General features: G+C 40.1%; 2 protein-coding genes across 2 annotated transcripts in view; one reads left to right on the top strand and one right to left on the bottom strand.

Moving 5' to 3' along the window:
- Positions 1 to 21,181, bottom strand: part of STX3 (syntaxin 3) — a 142,186-nt gene that overhangs the window by 41,416 nt on the left and 79,589 nt on the right. The gene's annotated exons all lie outside the window — the stretch shown is intronic.
- Positions 672 to 14,094, top strand: TCN1 (transcobalamin 1). Its single transcript, XM_068556307.1, has 9 exons — positions 672 to 783; positions 3,348 to 3,527; positions 4,564 to 4,704; positions 6,392 to 6,547; positions 7,825 to 8,012; positions 10,176 to 10,362; positions 11,651 to 11,837; positions 13,742 to 13,860; positions 14,033 to 14,094. The coding sequence occupies exons 1-9, from the start codon at positions 672 to 674 to the stop codon at positions 14,092 to 14,094; spliced, it is 1,332 nt and encodes a 443-aa protein (XP_068412408.1).

Here is a 21,181-nt window from a genome sequence, read left to right as displayed (position 1 = left end):
ACAGCTTTTGGAAGAACTATGATAGACAACATTTCCTACATGGAGCATGGAGCATGTAGCACCCTTCCTGGCACACCCAAAATCCACATTTGATGTATATCTCTACGGTTTTCCTCCTGGGCTAGAAAACTCTCAGGGCATCTATCTTAGGAAAAAATCATAGGTCAAAAACCACTATGCTTAAAATTAAAAAATAATAATAAATTTTAAAAAAACACTATGCCAAAGACCTTCCCATGTGCCAGGCTCCCCCATCCTGCCTGTTCCAACTTCAGACTTACAACTTCTACTTCCATTTTTATATGTTGTAAGCCCTTGTCCCCATCAAATCTAATCTCTCAGGAGACATCAATAAAACACAACCAAAGTGGAATGGGAAAGAGAGAACATTACTGAAAACAGTCATTCACATAATTTATTCTCATTGGGCTGAAGGCAAGTAGGGAATATGAATCCTAAAGGTTTGGGATAGGAAACAAAGAAAAATTATTTCCTCATCCTCCCTGACCATACCTTTCAAGTCTTCTTCCTGGTTTATTACGTTATTTGGACAAACACACTCGACCACACCTCCTGACATTACTCAATATTTGCCTGAGTGAAAGAGACTGAGGCAAACTGAAGGAGCAGCTCTCATTACCCTCTGTCCATCACCCAGTAAATAGCCAGCCATGTCCTCACCATTCCTGTACACCGTTGGAGAGATGAGACCATCACACAAGCTGCCCCTACTGGGGTTGCTATTGTTTTCTCTTATTCCAAGTCAACTATGCCAGATCTGTGGTGAGTATGCTTTGACCTAAAATTGCTCTAGCATGATAGTCTGAAGGCTACTGACAGGGAGCTTTGTGTAGAGTTACCTGAGAAAAGACCCTATTCTAATTCCGTATGCTGTTGGACTCTATGAGTAACGTAAAGGGTGGCAGGAGATGGTGAGGAAAGTTCCACAATGTATGTTGTTTTAAGAGGGATCATAGATTCAACATTAACTTGCCTAACTCTTCTTCCTATGCTAAGATCCCTTCTACCACAATGGGCCTCCCCAGTAACTGTCTATTCTTATTCATTTTCACTGATAGAAAATTCATGACCCAGAAATTATTCAAGATCATGGAAAGGTATCTTTTGATTTTGAGATGCAATCTATTTTTCTGAAGTTCAACCTATGGGTTTTAGGTTAACTCCTTGTTTAACTACGAAGAAAAAAATAATGTTAATAATCTCTTTCAAATAATGAAGACTGCTCTCTTGTCATTATTGAGTTCAGATATTCCAAGCTACACATCTTCTTCTTTTCAACTCTTTCCCACAGGACGTGGGTAGAAACCCATCATCTCTCCTCTGGGTGTAGGCTCCAGAGAGTATGTGATCCTATTTCAAAAATACTAAGAGAAAGAAAAACTGGGGTCAGGTATAGTCTGACCCCTTAATAGCCAAATGATCCAATGTTTCTGAACTTTTTTAGCTTCATCCATAAATGGAGGATAATCAGGGAAGGGTGTTGAAGCAGGTGATTTCTTAAAGTCCGGTATAGCTCACAGGTGCATGATTTCTCTATTATAAGTCTTTACCCTGGAATTGAGCTTCAAACCAGTCCAAAGATGGTGCCACAATGTGGTGTCAGCTGCGGCTACATGTTCCTGGTCTCTACAGCCCACAAGAAGCGATCCATCCCACAGCAGAAACACTAAAGTTCCGAATCTGCCAGCTCTAATTGTTCTTCCTGGCCTGTCATTTCTTCTGTTGTATCCTAAGAACAGGGGGTCTCCATGGAGGCTTTGGAGTTTCATTCATTGTACAAAATAATTAACTTTGTTTTTAGTGGTTAAGGAAGCTGATTTGAGTTGTTGACCAGGAACTAAAGAGTCTACTTCAGTGCCAGAAAATCTGCTGAACTGGATGCTTCCACCAAATCTCAGAGGTGACTCACAATTGTCCAATTGTACCTGTAACAAACCATGACCCTTCTACAATCACTCCATTCAGATCTTCCTGACTCTCTCTTTTAAAGTGAAGAAAGGTGGGCAAGGAAAATAACATTTCCTGGACTCTCTAAGTATAGTGATCCTTAGAAACTCGAGTTGAGCTAGAGGTAATAATATGTACAGTATTTTATAGTTTACTTAGTGGGGTTTTTTTGTCCAATATCCATGGAGTAGGTGTTAATATGCACCATTTCAACTGAAGTCAAGAAAGTTACATAACTTGGGACTTCCCTGATGGCGCAGTGGTTAAGAATCCTGCCAATGCAGGTGGCACAGGTTCGAGCCCTGGTCTGGGAAGACCCCACATGCCGCGGAGCAACGAAGCCTGTGCGCCACAACTACTGAAGCCCGCGCGCCTAGAGCCCATGCTCCACAACAAGAGAAGCCACCGCAGTGAGAAGCCCGCGCACCGCAACGAAGAGTAGCCCCCACTCACCGCAACTAGAGAAAGCCCGCGTGCAGAAACGAAGACCCAACGCAACCAAAAATAAATTAATTTAAAAAAAAAAAGAAAGTTACGTAACTTACCCCCAGTTATAAGTTAAGGAGCAAAGAATCCAGCCAAGGTCTGCCTGAACTCAGGGTTCAGATTCTTCTCACTATTCCACAAACCCATGAGATAATCTGGAGATGGGTAGGATTTTCTTAAGATTATGGTCGAAGAATATTTAGAAATGTTTTCAGTGATAGTTAACTCTTCTTATTCTCCAGTTCCTGGGAGGTCCAGATTCTCCTTTTACTTCCACAATGTAATGGGACTCCCTCCATCCTTGCCCCTGGGATTTGGACACGTCGTAGGCTAAAACCAGAAGGTTTTCCAAAGGGTCCATAATGCTGAATAATGATCTTGATGCCTGGCCAGTTGGGCAATCAGACAATGCAGCTTTGGGCTCAATCACCAATGACATGTAGAATTTTTGCCTTCTTTCTCTTCTCTCTTCTTCTCTTCAGCATTAACCCAAGTGGATTAGAACAAGATGGAGAAGGAAATAACTGAATCCAGAAAGTAGATTGGGCTAGGCTCCAATTACCAAGGTCTCTTTAAGGATACCCTCTCTAGGCCTCAAATTAGGTAACAGTACTAGATCTACCAGGCAGGACTTATATTCTGCCAGGACACAATGGTAAGGCTGAATAGTTGTTAAAATAGTTAACACTTCCATGCTGGTTGGCCAAAAAGTAATACCTGGCAGAGCGGGGCTCCAGACCCACTTTTGTATTGTTACAGCAACACTGCCAGCGGCTACTGGAAGGGTCTATGTCTGTGCCATATCTGTTACTAAATCTTTTAGTATCATCCTTGTTCCTAGCCCTAATATTTTTTGAGTGTGTGTTTCTTATTTCCTCCCTCCCTTGCCACAGAGGTAAGCAAAGAAAACTGCTCCTATCTAAATCCTCTAGTAAACACAATGGTAAATTCAAACTATACCAAAGGAATCCAAAGTGCCAACATCCTGTTGACCCTCAGACTTGTTGGGATTCAGAACCAAAGGCTAGAACAACAGCTGACTCAACAAATTCAAGAAGATACGAACAGGAGAGGTGAGTGCCTATATTCCCTGGAAGAGTTAGGAAAAGACTTACCTATCTATAAAGATGATCTCCAGTGAGTTCTAAAAATTGTGTGTCCAAAACATCCTTGATACATCAATCTTAGCTGTAGAAAACTTGAGGTGAACAGGGGTAGATATAAAATGTAGTACACATGAAACTTATTTAATGTTATGTTACCTAAATGTACCTAAATGTTACCTAAATTTTTAAAAAATCTAACACAAGTATGCAGTGGGGTTTTTTTTTGATAAAGTTCACATGAAATTCAAAAAAAAATTGAGATGACACAATGGTACCTCAAAACATCAATCCCCTGCCACTTACTCTAGAGCTAGGCCTTCCTTCTTTGAGCCCTGAAAATCATATTCCTTCAGGAAGTTACAAGGAAAAGCAAAAGAAATTATAGACTCTCATCCATTAAGACTGTTATATGAAATAGTTGAGTTCATGACCAGAGAGGGTGTGGACCACAACAAAGAAAGCTGACAGTAGAGAGGCAACCATAGAGCAACGGACATATGGACTGAGTTTGAGACCAGATTCCACTTTGAGCCTTTCATTTCAATATCGAGCTTTAGCTTTCTAATGAGTATAAGGGGGAAATATACCACCCCTACCTACCTAACAATATTATTGTGAGAATTAGGAGCAGCCTGAGAGTTTGGACACTCTATAAGGCAGAACATACAAGTCAATTATTCCTATCCAGGAAAGATGGCACCCACAAGGAGAGAAAATTCCAAGGCTTTATTATTTATCTATTTTTATTCTTTGTTCGTTTTTATAAGGATTGCATGATTCCAAAAAGAACCCATAATTTCATGGGAAAGATTAAGATCCCGCTTGCATTTATACAGTACTGCTAGAAAAGGCTCTGTTTTGGGGATAAAGAAGAGAACAATAAAATATTAGTAAAGAGTAGAACAGGAGAAAGGAGTGACAACAATATAAGTCACAAGGAAGACAGGAGGCCAAAAATATTATAAGCATGTACCTTGTTTAACTTGAATACTTTTCTTTTCAGAGTCAGAGATAACCTCAGGAGAGCTTGCCTTGGTTATCCTGGCTTTGGGAGCATGTAAAAACCTTGATGAAGAGTTTATACGTGATGCTCATCTGGTTAGCAAACTAGGAGAGAAATTCAAAGCAGAAATTGAGAATATGGGTGAGAATCAAATGTTCAGAAACCCTGGACATCCTTGTCTTCTCCTCCACTGATTCAGAACTGTATGAAGTTTCCCCCTACTTTTTCCATCTCCTCTTCACTTCATTCATCCCACTATACCTTTTTTTTTTTTTTGAAAGGTAATTTTAAATTTATTTATTTATTTATTTTTGGCTGTGTTGGATCTTCGTTTCTGTGCGAGGGCTTTCTCTAGTTGCAGCGAGTGGGGGCCACTCTTCATCGTGGTGCACGGGCCTCTCACTATCACGGCCTCTCCTGTTGCGGAGCACAGGCTCCAGACGCGCAGGCTCAGTAGTTGTGGCTCACGGGCCCAGTTGCTCCGCGGCATGTGGGATCTTCCCAGACCAGGGCTTGAACCCGTGTCCCCTGTATTGGCAGGCAGATTCTCAACCACTGCGCCACCAGGGAAGCCCCCACTATACCTTTGAAGATCACTTGCCCTTCTTCCTTCTTTCAACATGCATCTTGAGTTTTCTTTTCCAATATGTTCAACTGAGCATTGACCTTACGTAGGATGATGAATGTACACACCAACACACAAACATACAGGTCACAGTTCTCTAGTCCTCCAGAAGCTTGGCATTTAGACAAATTACACCAGAAATAGCTGAGCAATACGAGACACTGTGTCATAAGTATCAAAGCATATACATATGATTCTATAATATTACAAGAGCTAAAGATGGCAAAAAGCACTTTATCACTGGGAAAAATAGGTTGACCATCACAGCTGCTAGTGAGGTACATTTGTGCGTTCTAGTCCTAACTATGTAGCCACCTGAACATCAGGATAGTATTTTTTTAAATTTTTATTGGAGTATAGCTGATTTACATTGTTGTGTTAGTTTCAGGTGTACAGCAAAGTGAATCAGTTATACATATACATATATCCACTCTTTTTTAGATTTTTTCCCACATAGGTCATTACAGGGTATTGCCCTGTGCTATACAGTAGGTTCTTATTAGTTATCTATTTTATATATAGTGGTGTATATGTCAGTCCCTATCTCCCAATTTATCCTTCCCCCCCTTATTCCTTGGTAGCCATAAGTTTGTTTTCTACATCTGTGACTCTACTTCTGTTTTGTAAATAAGTTCATTTGTACCCTTTTATTAGATTCTACATATAAGCGATATCATATGACATTTGTCTTTCTGTGTCTGACTTACTTCACTCAGTATGACAATCTCTAGGTCCATCCATGTTGCTGCAAATGGCATTATTTTGTTCTTTTTTATGGCTGAGTAATATTCCATTGTATATATGTACCACATCTTTATCCATTCCTCCATTGATGGACATTTATGTTGCTTCCATGTCCTGGCTATTGTAAATAGTGCTGCAGTGAACATTGGGGTGCATGTATCTTTTCAAATTATGTTTTTTTCTGGGTATATGTCTAGAAGTGGGATTGCCAGGAGTATTTTTTATATCTTTAATGCTGAATCTCCTCAGTTATAAAATGAAACGAGTTGAGTTGAATTTGGTGGCCCTTAAGAACCTTTAAATTTCTCAAGTTTGCCGATTCTATGAGCAATATCTCCCCTCTGTTATTCACCTCTCTTTAAATGTAAAGAAATGGAGATAAAGTAAGTAGAAATAAGTTAAAAATGTACTATTCCGGTACCACTTCCGTGAATAAGGTATTTCTTTTCTCTCTGCCAGAAACACACAGTGGCAATCCGCTGACTAACTATTACCAGCTCAGCCTGGCCCTCTTGACCTTGTGTCTGTCCGATGGGAGCTACTCAATCACCAACGTTATTCCTTACTTCACTCCTGAAAATAAAAACTATTATTTTGGTGGCCAGTTCTCAGTAGGTGAGTCATTTAAACCCAATTCCCTTGGTTTCGAGGACATAGGCACCAATAGGCCTTGCCCTTTGAATTTTTCTACCAGTAAGTACTTGAATTTTTTCTATCCTCTTTACCCTAGTCTCCTCAGAAGAGAATTTTTGCTTAGAAGAATGGATACTGAGTAGTATTTAAGCCTCTTTATAGATGTGCAGTATAGTAGAAAGACGTGGTTCCTACTCACACTTTTCTTTGAGTAACCAACGGATGTTAACTCTTGACTTTAATTTTCCCATCTTTAAAATGAGGATAGATCATGAGACTCTTCAGATAAGACATCTTAGGAAGTATAAATATTAGAGAAAGGGAATGCAGTGGAATTCATTTATCTCAACCCTGCATCTTTCTCTAATCTATTGGGACCATTTGGATGTGTGGGATTACTTGAATAATACAACCTCTCCAGTGGTCAGGCCCAATATTTTGATCAATAAAATGTATATCCACCATGGAGAAGGACCAGAAATTTCCCACTGGATCAGCTTACACATCCAAAAAGAAGTCCCCTTTAGACAAGTAGTGTTGTTGCTCAGTCCCTAGGGGCCCAGAGCCACAAGCTCATTTTTCTCCAAGAAGTTCAAAGAAAACCACCATTCAGTGTCTCAGGATAGTAAGGAGAAAGTGAGTTTTTATACTCCTTCTTCTATGAGAGAGGGAAGGCACCGTGCCTAAAGAACATAGAGGAAACCAAGTAATGAGCCAGAAAAAAAAAGACCTTATCCTCCATTCTTCCCATCTCTTGCCTCCTCCTCCCCATTAAGAAGGTTTATTGAATAAACTGCTCTTAAGCGCTACTTCTTAATCAGTCTAATGGAAACCTTGGAACTTTACAAAGACATATTTGTTTGGAGTATTATCCTGGGTTTTCTCAATTTCTTTGCCAATATGGCTAAAAGATAAAAAAGATGAGAGCAACCAGTATGTAAAAGCAGACCATTCATGTGTTTGCACCTACAAATCCATATGTGTTTCTATGACCAAGATGTGAGTTTCTGAGTACAAGGTACATGGCTATTCAACATAAGGAAGGAATCTTGCAATATTTGAGAGGTTAGTGCCAGAGGGATGACTGCTGTACCTTGAAATTCTTCTCTTCCATCATTAGCGAGCATGACCCACCATCCCAGTTTGCCCAGATTTGTCCTGTTGTTAGGACTGGAAGTCCCACATACCAGGAAACTACTCAATCCAGGGTGAACCAGGATGGTTAGTCACCTTATCACCGGTGTTTTGCTTCCTGACAGATACTGGAGCAATGGCTGTTCTTGCTCTAACCTGTGTGAAGAGGAGTATAGAAAAGGAGAAGATTGAAGCAGATAAAAAGGATTTAAACAAAACCAATGTTTATATAACATCACTGGTAAATAAGATTCTGTCTGCAAAACATGATGGTCTCTTTGGAAACATATTTAGCACTGGAGAATCTATGCAGGTAAGTCAGAGGGTAAACCAGGAGACAGAGAAGGGATTTATGGAGGAAAGCAACATCTTCGTCCTCCCTTACTGGCCTCCTAAAGACTTATTATCCATTCTGTTTCCTATACTGATTTTGATTTTACTCATGTGATTCCCCTCCCCTGCCTGAAATGTATTCTCCTCTCCTTTACCTTTCTATATCCGATGCTTCTATGAAGCTCTTCCTGACTACATTTAAGAAATTCTAGAGCCTGCTACAATCTATCTTGTTGTTTTATCACATGCAGTTTCACACTTTACCATATACCATTGTTCGGCGTTTCACCTTACCTCCCAAATTAGGTTACTGGTATGGAAATAATAAGTGGTAGTGGCAGTAACAGCAGCTGGTATTTATTGACATTAAGTCATTAATGCACAGCCACCCAGTGAAGAAAGAATTATTATCTCTATTTCCTAGGAAGTAATAATAATGAGTGTGAATCATGGAGTACCAGTAACTTGCTTAATAGCACAAAGCCAAAGAGTGATGCAGATGGGGATAGGACTGAAATAATTGGTTTCAAAACTCATACTCAATGCCAACACTATCCTGTATATGTTTCTTGAAGACTGAGAATTTATTCCTGCATTTACTCACTGATCTACTCAACTCTAAGGGGTAGATGCAAGAGGAGATGAAGAAAGGTTTATAGAAAAAAAAAAGACTTCACCGAGTCTTTGGTATGAATTTGGGTCTGCTAGGCTGACTCAGGGTGAGAGGACTTTCAAAGGGAGAGAAGAAGCAAGGACAAAGGACAAAGGCACAAAAGAACATTCCGTATTTTAGGAAGATCAAAATGTTCAGCACAAGGTGCTTGGGAAAAATTACAAGATGAGGCTGATGACGTAAGCAAGGGTCCAATCATAAAAAGTGTTCATATTATTGTTACTGTTCACACTTGATAAGTTTGAAATTAATATAAAACCATGGTTTCCCATTCTGGCTGCACATTTGAATCACCTGGAGGAGCTTTTATAAAATACTAATGTTTACACCGCACACCAACCAGTTAATACAGAAATTGAGGGGTGGGACATGGGCCTTGGTCTTGTTTAAAAACCCTACAGGTGGTGTTCATTCACAGCAGGACCAAGAGCTGCTTACCTACCAGACAGTTTATAACAGAAGATATAATATGATGAGTTTTTTTTTTTAATATCCCACAAATGCTGGTTGACTACTTGGTTATCTTTAAGAGTCTTCAAGAAAAAATGAAAAGGAGAACTGTCCTTCCTTGAGAAACCACAGAGCAACATCTTCAAGTTTAGTCCATTTTAGTCCTTGTCTTACTCACTCTAATACCCTCTTAATTTTTCCTACCCTGTAATTCTGCCCCTTCAGTCCAGTTTATATCTGCTGCCTGGATAGTTTCTGTTTAAGAACCTGTTAGACTTCCCACTGTCAAGCAAATGATGGCAGACACCGCACCGTGAAATTCAAGAGTCTACCATTCTGGTCCCAACCTCCTTCTCCAGGCTGTCCTTCCACAATTGCCCTGAGTGTTCCCTCTACACCAGTTCTCCTAAGCCAGGAGGAATCCTCTGGGGATTTTACTAAAACGCAGATACTCTCATCATGGCCAGGCCAGGCTCTGGCCATTCCTACTTTATCCCCTTTGGTCAGGTTGTTGCCTCCTCATGTCACCTACTGAAATGCCATCATACCACCAAGCCTATTCAAGTACTGCCTTCTCCACCAAGTCTTTCCTCAGTCTCACTAAATGTTTATGAGCTCTTCCTCTTTGGAAAGGCCATGCTGCTAGATGCTTCTCCTAGGGCATTCATCTTAGGGACTCCTTTAAAAGAATCTGTTCACACTATTTATGGATTGCCTCCTATATGACAAGTACTGTTTCAGCATCAGTGGTACAAGAGTAAATACGGTATAGAAAGTCTGTTCTCATTGACACTATGAGAGATTGCGTGATTTAACAATTCCCACCTCCCCACCCAAACTAGCTTATAAGCTTCTTGATGGTGGGAAAGGTATTTTAGTGGTCTAAGGTGGTTCCTATGTAGTCAATGTCCAATAAAGGTTTACTAAATTAGTTAGATGCAGGCTTTCCCATTATGTGAAGTTTCTCTCATTTATTCTCATTCTCTCTCTGTCTCTGTCTCTCTCTCTCTCTCACGTTAGGCTCTGTTTGTCTCATCAAACTATTACAAAAATGAAGGGAATTGCCAAGAAACTCTGCACACAGTACTTTACAACATTTCTCAGGGAGCATTCCATCTGCCAATTGCTGCAGCCCAGATCTTACCTGCCCTGATGGGAAAGACCTACTTAGATGTCAACAAAGACTGTTCTTCTGTCTGCAGTCCAGGTATAGCACTAATGAGCAAACTGTTTTGCCTTTCAGCATAACACCCAAAGTGTGTGTGACTTAGGTTTCCTCAGGGACCAAAAGTGACCAGTTAAACCTCTAAAGCATAACAGTTCCCAGATAGAACTCAGTCCTCCATATGTGATCATAAGCACCTGAGGATTTGTCCTTAACAGAGTAGTAGATGCTGTTCTTGGTTCAAACACTGATGAACAAGGTAGACTTTATTAAAGGACGTCTACCTCCAAAGGGATGTTTTCTGACTGCTGGATACAGAGATTTTCTGAGCATCATTCCCATCCTAAAAAGTATGGTGTCTCTAACTTTTCATTATGCTCAATGAGTGGTCCCTCAGAGACATAAGACATTAATGTGGAAAGAATATGGCAGTATTATAAGAAAATTGCAGCATGAATCATTAACCAAACAACTGATTTTGCAACAAGGTACAAAGAAAGAAGACTTTTCCTTCTGTCTTGTTCATTTCTGGTTCAGGCACATGTAGGTTTAGGGATCTTAGACAAAATGTTTAGCTTCTAAGCTTCAGTTTTCTACTATAAGAAATGCAAATGATAATAGTATGTAACATAGGTATTTGTAAGGACTAAAGGAGAAAATCCATGTAAAATGATTAGTACAGTGCCTGGCACATAATGTTTTCAATAAATGTTAAGAAATAAAAAGGCCGGGGATTGAGAAAAAATAGGGGAAGGGCACTAAGAGATACAAACTTCCTGTTGTAAAATAAATAATTCATGGGAATATAAAGTACAGCATAGAGAGTATAGTCAATAATATTGTAATAACTTTGTATGGTGACAGATGGTTACTAGACTTTCCATGGTGATCAATTCGTAATGAATATAAATGTCGAATCATTGTTTTACACCTGAAACTAACATAATATTGTATGTCAACTATACTTCAATAACAAAATTAAAAGGCAAAAAAAAAAGGGGGGGGGGAGCATTATTGTATGCTGCACCAAAGCAAAAAACAAAAATCAGGAGCCTGTGTGGGAAATGGGAGATGGGGCAATTGAATTGCTGAAATAGCTGGAAGTTGACGCAGGCACAAGCCTGCACAAGCCGGTGAGTATGTAGTTTTAATTTGTGCTTTAGTCATATGAGAGATCTGCCCCTCGATTGCTGACCCTTGTTCCTTGTACAAACCTTCCTCTGCATCAAGGGAAAGAGTCGTTGCATAGGGGTTGTATAGGTGTGCAGACTCTAACATCATTTTTATTATTCCTTATAACCATTCTTCTCTGCTTTTCTGTCTCTGCCAGTTAAATTCAACATCTCCACTGACAAGCCTGTAACTGTGACACCTATCATCTCACCCTCGTATATTTCAGTCAATTACTCTGTGCAAATCAATGAAACTTTCAATTCCACCAAAGTCACCGTGAGAAAGGGTTCTGTCTTCCTCGATGTGATGAAGGCAGCTCAGAAACAAAATGAGGCTGCATTTCGGTATGTCTGTACATAACCTAAGGTTAAGGAATTTAATGTGATTATGACTCAGCAAGAATACATCTGCACCTGAATACAATGTACATTTAAAACACCTCTCAGTCAGTACTTTTGCTGTTCACCAACATCGCACGGCAGGGGTTAAAAAAAGGGAGGTGAAACTTCTTCCTCTTCTAGCATGTAGCAAGTATTAAATTACTGCTCACTGAATAGATAAATAAGTACCAGGGATCTCTCTTCTGTCAGTAAAACTCCTTCAATAAATAGAACCTCTTAAGTCAGACATTTTGTGTCTGGAACAGTGGTTCTTAACTATTTTTGAATCACTGACCCCTTTGAAAGTCAGATGAGTGGGATTATCATCCCAGAAAAAGGAATATACACACAAAATGTGTCATTTGTTTTTTTAATTTTTAGTTTATATTGGAGTATAGTTGATTAACAATGATGTGTTAGTTACAGGTGTGCAGCAAAGTGATTCAGTTATACCCATAAAAGTGTCCATTCTTTTTCAAATTGTTTTCCCATTTAGGTTATTATAGAATATTGAGCTGAGTTTCCTGTGCTATACAGTAGGTCTTTGTTGGTTATCTATTTTAAATATAGTAGTGTGTACATGTCAATCCCAAACTCCCAGTCTATCCCCCACCCCCGCTACCCTTTACCCTTTACCCCGGTAACCGTAAGTTCATTCTCTAAGTCTGTAAGTGCAAAACTTGTCATTTATGGTTTTTTTACATGTGCGGGTTTTTTTAAATTAATTAATTAATTTTTTTTTGGCTGCGTTGGGTCTTCGTTGCTGCACGCGGGCTTTCTCTAGTTGCGTCAAGTGGGGGCTACTCTTCGCTGCGGTGCGCTGGCTTCTCATTGCAGTGGCTTCTCTTGTTGTGGAGCACGGGCTCTAGGTGCTTGGGCTTCAGTAGTTGTGGCACGCGGGCTCAGTAGTTGTGGCTCATGGGCTCTAGAGCACAGGCTCAGTAGTTGTGGCGCATGGGCTTAGTTGCTCCGCGGCATGTGGGATCTTCCCAGACCAGGGATCGAACCTGGGTCCCCTGCACTGGCAGGCAGATTCTTAACCACTGCACAAGCAGGGAAGTCCCCAAAACTTCTTATTTAAATCAGAGGTTTTACAAATGCCCAGAAGCTTCTCCATGCCTCCCCCACCTTTCAGGAGGTTCATGGACTCCTAGATTAAGGTTCTCTGGCCTAGAGAGTTCACATATTAAAATTAAGATATTGACTTTGCCTCTGAAAAATATGGCTTATTTGGCTCCTTAAACCTAACTGACAATAGCTTATTGTGTTTAATAACATGCTGTAAGATGCAGCAGAGAAAATCGTATATATATGAAAATATATGTCTATGTGTATATATATAACTATAAAGCCTGCTTTCAAGTGTTCCCAGGAAGGTAGAGAAATGTGAGTAAAGAATGTGAAAAAGACATTGACTATGTCACTTTTTAATAAACAGATATGAATTACTAAGTTATCCTTTCCTGTTCCTCTTTCCTAAGTGCCTCTAGGACAACCAATTAACACTTTCTTGTACTGCTTTAGTGTCTTCATCAGTTACTGTCTTGGGTAGAAGATTCGAAATTTTTGATGGCAAAGTGTCTACTATGGCAGGAAGGAGGGGGAGAAACCAGGGGAATCATTTCGCTAATTTTGCATGGATTGTAGAGGGCCTGCATCAGAATGACCTGGAATGTTTATAAAATGTGCAGATTCCTGGTCCCAGCCCAGACCGACAGAATCAAGGTATCTGGGGATAAGGCCAGGAGATCTGTGTATTTTGAAGCATCTTCAAGTGATTCTTAGGTATGTTAAAGTTTGAGAAATGCCCATGGAGAGTTGCCTTCGACCAGTCTAAGTTCCTGTAACCCATTCACTGTCCCCCACAGTTTCAAAATGGAGGACAGCCCATGGGGGCCCTACATCATCTCTGTTCAGGACATAAGGGCCAACAATAATGACAGAACCTACTGGGAACTTCTGAGCAATGGCCAACCGCTGAGCCAAGGTAAGGGAGAGTACGACAAACAACGCTGCAGAGTGAGACGCCCAAAGCATTCAGGTGTGAGGGTGTAAGCTTTGGCAGGGAACGTGCCAAGGAGTTGGGAGAGCCATATCCATTATCTGATGATTTGGTGGTCAAATCATTTGACCCGCTTCTCCTTCTTCTTCCTTTTCAGGAGCTGGGAGTTATGTTGTCAAAAATGGAGAATATTTGGAGGTTCGTTGGAGCAAATACTAATAAACCCAAACCATCCTCAGCTGGGTCTAACCCTTTTGTTGTGAGATTCCATGTGGAAATTGATCTTACACCTTCCTTTTCACTTATCTCGATCCCAATAGCATAGTCAATAACCTCTAATCCTCTCTTTGCATGTTCAATAAAAGATCAACAACTATACAAAAAGAGCATGTTCTAATAATTTCATAGCAAAAAGGAATTACTATTAGAGAGAAGACTACCTCAGGAGGAAACAAAGTGAAAGAGATTAGACCCACTTGTCTAATAAACTGAGTTATACTCAAGGTTCCCCTGCTAACTATCTGGGTGACCTTGGGCAACTGGGGAAAATGGAGATAAAGTTCTAGGTCTAATGGTGCAGCAGCAACCAATGAGATCAAGGAGAAAGTTCGTAGGGAGACTGAGCTCTCTGAGACCCAGATGCAAGGGAGGAACTGAGTGGATGTATTGGCCTCATACAGGCAGTGGGTAGAGAGAAAAATATTGCCCTGGAGAAAGGGTAAAATGTGAGGCTTACACATAAAAGTCAGTCCACAAAGTTTGAGGAACACTTTCATCCCCTCCTCCAGCTGCTTCCCCTGGGTCCCACTTGTTCTCCCACATTTATTTTCCTTTCATTTCACCATAAAAATCACCCTTATAGTCATATCATCAAAATACACATGTAAAAAAAAATGACTCCAATGTTCATTTCAGCAGAATTCACTTAAAAAAAAAGTTGAATCATATCTTAGCATGAGCTGGGTTACACCTTTTACTGAGTACCTGAGCTATGTGCACATTCAGTCGGGAACCAGAAGTGCCTTTAAGAAGCTGAAGGACAAAAGGTGCTTCAGATAAAGCATAAAGTAACCCACTTAAAATAACCTCCAAAAGGAAGAGGCCTTGAGGTAGAATTAGTTAACTTATTTCAAAAATGTCTTCCTCATTGCTCCTTGTGTTTTCATGATACTCTTCTCTTCTCCCCCTCCACCAGCAACCCTGATTCATTCATAGTCAGGGTTTGAACCCTCTTCCTACACACTGTTTTCTGGCACTGATCTTCAACTCTCAGGTTCAGCTCTGCCCAGGCCTTCATTAACCAGGTGTGACAGATGCCTTCACAACTACACAGCAAGGGATTCCATCCTCTTGGGTCTGTGTCACATCTTGAAAGCTACGTTAGAGACAGGGGGATCTCCATGGTGCTGTGAGTGTGCAGTACCAGCTGTCAGATCTATTTGTAGACTATACAATCTATGTGAAATTGAAGGGTAATGGTTTAGGTCACAAATATGCAAAATATTAGGACTGGCATTGCTGTCCATCACAGTGTGACCATACAGTTAATCACCCAACCATAACTCTGTTAAGAGTGAAAGTGAACATTACTGATAAATATACTCAGAAAAAAAAACAGATTAAAAACTGGGACTATCCTGGGAAAACCAGAACATATGGTCAATGTTGTCCATAAAGGGAGCTCAAGCAAAAAATATAAATACAAATATGTCAAAATCGCAGAAAATATTGCCCCTGAAATAACCAATGAAACTGAATCTCAATATAACAAGGTTGGAATAGGTCTCTCCAACATCCCTAACTCTCTCTCAATGATTCTAGCTCATTTTCTGTAATATTCAGTCAATACCAGTAAAGCACCCAATTTGTATTAGACCTATTTTCCCAAATGTGGTACAAGAAATTAATCTCATTGGTATACCAACATGGAGTCAAATAACATGCCATCACAACATTAAAGTCATTTTCTTTTCAATTCTCATTTAACTCTGATTGGATTAAATATCAAACCTCACTTTATGCCACTATGTTTTCCAACACTCCCCTCTAGCACTGCTAACCTCCGTTTCTGACGGAGAAAGATGAGTTTCTCCCAGCCCGTGGTCTTTAAGTAGAAGGTAGTAACACTGTTGTCTGATAGAAATGCCTTCAATCTCTGAAACAGACATGAAGGTCAATGGAATAACATTTCTTTAGCATTCCACTAACATTGGCCAGTGAAACCTAGCTCTGGCCACACTTGCATTCTGAGAAGATCCTATGGCTTGAGATTATGTCAGAACCTAGACTGAGTCTGAGGGGAGAAACTTACACCTGCAAAGAAGTAATCAACACAAATAAACATTTCAGATGCCCAGAGAAAATCGCAGTGCTTTGATACCAGAAAATTAGGCACAGGAAAAAACAAACAAGGAAATAAATAAATAAGTCCAGTCAAGAGTTAACCAAAGACTGTCAAAACATATTCTTTAAGAAACTATAGAGGAGATTGGTTCAAGATGGCGGAGTAGAAGGACATGCTCTCACTCCCTCTTTTGAGAATACCGGAATCACAACTAACTGCTGAACAATCATCGACAGGAAGATACTGGAACTCACCAAAAAAGATACCCCACATCCAAAGACAAAGGAGAAGCTGCAATGAGACGGTAGGAGGGGCGCAATCACAATAAAATCAAATCCCATAACTGTTGGGTGGGTGACTCACAAACTAGAGAACATTTATACCACAGAAGTCCACCCACTGGACTGAAGGTTCTGAGCCCCACATCAGGCTTCCAAACCTGGGGGTCCAGCAACGGGAAGAGGAATTCCTAGAGAATCAGACTTTGAAGGCTAGCGGGATTTGACTGCAGGGCTTCAACAGGACTGGGGGAAACAGAGACTCCACTCTTGGAGGGCACACACAAAGTAGTGTGTTCATTGGGACCCAGGGGAAGGAGCAGTGACCCCATAGGAGACTGAACCAGACCTACCTGCTAGTGTTGGAGGGTCTCCTGCAGAGGCAGGGGGTGGCTGTGCCTCACCGTAAGGAAGGACACTGGCAGCAGAAGTTCTGGGAAGTACTCCTTGGTGTGAGCCCTCCCATAGTCCACCATTAGTTCCACCAAAGAGCCTGGCTAGACTCCAGTGTTGGGTCGCCTCAGGCCAAACAACAAACGGGGGAGGGAACCCAGGCCCACCCATCAGCAGACAAGCGGATTAAAGTTTTACTGAGCTCTGCCCACCACAGCAACAGCCACCTCTACCCACCACCAGTCCCTCCCATCAGGAAACTTCCACAAGCCTCTTAGATAGTCTCATCCACCAGAGGACAGACAGCAGAAGCAAGAAGAACTACAATCCTGCAGCCTGTGGAACAAAAACCACATTCACAGAAAGACAGACAAGGTGAAAAGGCAGAGGGCTATGTACCAGATGAAGGAACAAGATAAAACCCCAGAAAAACAATTAAATGAAGTGGAGATAGGCAACCTTCCAGAAAAATAATTCAGAATAATGATAGTGAAGGTGATCGAGGACCTCGGAAAAAGAATGGCGGCAAAGATCGAGAAGATGCAAGAAATGTTTAATAAAGACCTAGAAGAATTAAAGAACAAACAGAGATGAACAATACAATAACTGAAATGAAAACTACACTAGAAGGAATCAATAGCAGAATAACTGAGGCAGAAGAACAGATAAGTGACCTGGAAGACAGAATGGTGGAATTCACTGCTGTGGAACAGAACAAAGAAAAAACAATGGGGCTTCCCTGGTGGTGCAGTGGTTGAGAATCTGCCTGCCGATGAGGGGACACGGGTTCGAGCCCTGGTCTGGGAAGATCCCACATGCCATGGAGCAACTGGGCCCGTGAGCCACAATTACTGAGCCTACGCGTCTGGATCCTGTGCTCCGCAACAAGAGAGGCCGCGATAGTGAGAGGCCCACGCACCGCGATGAAGAGTGGCCCCCACTTGCCACAACTAGAGAAAGCCCTCACACAGAAACGAAGACCCAACACAGCCATAAATAAATTAATTAAAAAAAAAAACTGCAGCCTCCCTTTAAAAAAAAAAAAAAAGAATGAAAAGAAATGAAGACAGCCTAAGAGACCTCTGGGACAACATTAAACGCAACAACATTCGCATTATAGGGGTCCCAGAAGGAGAAGAGAGAGAGAAAGGACCCAAGAAAATGTTTGAAAATAGTCGAAAACTTCCTTAACATGGGAAAGGAAATAGCCCATCAAGTCCAGGAAGCGCAGAGAGTCCCATACAGGATAAACCCAAGGAGAAACACGCCGAGACACATAGTAATCAAATTGGCAAAAATTAAAGTCAAAGAAAAAGTATTGAAAGCAACAAGGGAAAAACGACAAATAACATACAAGGGAACTCCCAGAAGGTTAACAGCAGACTTCTCAGCAGAAAATCTACAAGCCAGAAGGGAGTGGCATGATATACATAAAGTGATGAAAGGGAAGAACCTACAACCAAGATTACTCTACCCAGCAAGGATCTCACTCAGATTCGATGAAGAAATCAAAAGTTTTACAGACAAGTAAAAGCTAAGAGAATTCAGCACCTCCAAACCAGCTCTACAACAAATGCTAAAGGAACTTCTCTAAGTGGGAAACACAAGAGAAGAAAAGAACATACAAAAACAAACCCAAAACAATTAAGAAAATTGTCATAGGAATATACATATCGATAATTACCTTAAAAGTGAATGGGTTAAATGCTCCAACCAAAAGACACAGACTTGCTGAATGGATACAAAAACAAGACGCATTTATATGCTGTCTACAAAAGACCCACTTCACACCTAGGGACACATTCAGACTGAAAGTGAGGGGATGGAAAAAGATATTCCATGCAAATGGAAATCAAAAGAAAGCTGAAGTAGCAATACTCATATCAGATAAAATAGACTTTAAAATAAAGAATGTTACAAGAGACAAGGAAGGACACTACATAATGATCAAGGGATCAATCCAAGAAGAAGATATAACAATTATAAATATATATGCACCCAACATAGGAGCACCTCAATACATAAGGCAACTGCTAACAGCTCTAAAAGAGGAAATTGACAGCAATACAATAATAGTGGGGGACTTTAACACCTCACTTACACCAATGGACAGCTCATCCAAACAGAAAATTAATAAGGAAACACAAGCTTTAAATGACACAATAGACCAGACAGATTTAATTGATATTTATAGGACATTCCATCCAAAAACAGCAGATTATACTTTCTCCTCAAGTATGCATGGAACAATCTCCAGGATAGATCATATCTTGGGTCACAAATCAAGCCTCAGTAAATTTAAGAAAATTTAAATCATATCAAGCATCTTTTCTGACCACAATGCTATGAGATTAGAAATCAATTACAGGGAAAAAAACGTAAAAAACACAAACACATGGAGGCTAAACAATACATTACTAAATAACCAAGAGATCACTGAAGAAATCAAAGAGGAAATCAAAAAATACCTAGAGACAAATGACAATGAAAACACGACAGTCCAAAACCTATGGGATGCAGCAAAAGCAGTTCTAAGAGGGAAGTTTATAGCTATACAAGCCTACTTCAAGAAACAAGAAAAATGTCAAATAAACAATGTAACCTTACACCTAAAGGAACTAGAGAAAGAAGAATAAACAAAACCCAAAGTTAGCAGAAGAAAAGAAATCATAAAGATCAGACCACAAATAAATGAAATAGAAATAAAGAAAACAATAACAAAGATCAATAAAACTAAAAGCTGGTTCTTTGAGAAGATGAACAAAATTGATAAACCAATAGCCACACTCATCAAGAAAAAGAGGGAGAGGACTCAAATCAATAAAATTAGAAATGAAAAAGGAGAAGTTACAACAGACACCTCAGAAATACAAAGCATCCTAAGAGACTACTACAAGCAACACTCTGCCAATAAAATGGACAACCTGGAAGAAATGGACAAATTCTTAGAAAGGTATAACCCTCCAAGACTGAACCAGGAAGAAATAGAAAATATGAACAGACCAATCACAAGGAATGAAATTGAAACTGTGATTAAAAATCTTCCAACAAACAAAAGTCCAGGACCAGATGGCTTCACAGGTGAATTCTATCAAACATTTAGAGAAGAGCTAACACCTATCCTTCTCAAACTCTTCCAAAAAATTGCAGAGGAAGGAACACTCCCAAACTCATTCTATGAGGCGACAATCACCCTGATACCAAAACCAGACAAAGATACTACAAAAAAAGAAAATTCCACACCAATATCACTGATGAATATAGATGCAAAAATCCTCAACAAAATACCAGCAAACAGAATCCAACAACACATTAAAAGGATGATACACCATGATCAAGTGGGATTTATCCCAGGGATGCAAGGATTCTTCAATATACGCAAATGAATCAGTGTGATACACCGTATTAACAAACTGAAGAAGAAAAACCATATGATCATCTCAACAGATGCAGAAAAAGCCTCTGACAAAATTCAACACCCATTTATGATAAAAACTCTCCAGAAAGTGGGCATAGAGGGAACCTACCTCAACATAATACAGGCCATATACGACAAACACACAGCAAACATCATTCTCAATGGTGAAAAACTGAAAGCATTTCCTCTAACATCAGGAACAAGACAAGGATGTCCACTCTCACCACCATTATTCAACATAGTTTTGGAAGTCCTAGCAACAGCAATCAGGGAAGAAAAAGAAAGAAAAGGAATCCAAATCAGAAAAGAAGAAGCAAAACTGTCACTGTTTGCAGATGACATGATACCATACATAAAGAATCCTAAAGTTGTCACCAGAAAACTACTAGAGCTAATCTATGAATTTGGTAAAGTAGCAGGATACAAAATTAATGCACAGAAATCTCTTGCATCCCTATACATTAACGATGAAAAATCTGAAAAAGAAATTAAGGAAACACCCCCATTTACCATTGCAACAAAAAGAATAAAATGCCTAGGAATAAACCTACCTAGGGAGACAAAAGACCTGTATGCAGAAAACTATAAGACACTGATGAAAGAAATTAAAGATGATAACAACAGATGGAGAGATATACCATGTTCTTGGATTGGAAGAATCGATATTGTGAAAATGAGTATACTACCCAAAGCAATCTACAGATTCAATGCAATCCCTATGAAATTACCAATGGCATTTTTTACAGAACTAGAACAGAAAATCTTAAAATTTGTATGGAGACACAAAAGACCCCAAATAGCCAAAGCAGTCTTGAGGGAAAAAAAATGGAGCTGGAGGAATCAGACTCCCTGACTTCAGACTATACTACAAAG

This window comes from Eschrichtius robustus, chromosome 11 (genome assembly GCF_028021215.1).
Source record: "Eschrichtius robustus isolate mEscRob2 chromosome 11, mEscRob2.pri, whole genome shotgun sequence".
Lineage (NCBI taxonomy): Eukaryota > Metazoa > Chordata > Mammalia > Artiodactyla > Eschrichtiidae > Eschrichtius > Eschrichtius robustus.
This window is presented reverse-complemented; position numbering and strand designations above follow the sequence as displayed.

What these genes read in the sequence shown, in the direction of transcription:
- TCN1 (XM_068556307.1), top strand. Translation starts at nt 672, where the DNA reads ATGTCCTCACCATTCCTGTACACCGTTGGAGAGATGAGACCATCACAC. An exon ending in AGAAGATACGAACAGGAGAG is followed by an intron (nt 3,528 to 4,563) that starts GTGAGTGCCTAT and finishes TTTTCTTTTCAG; the next exon opens with AGTCAGAGATAACCTCAGGA. An exon ending in CAAAATGAGGCTGCATTTCG is followed by an intron (nt 11,838 to 13,741) that starts GTATGTCTGTAC and finishes TGTCCCCCACAG; the next exon opens with TTTCAAAATGGAGGACAGCC.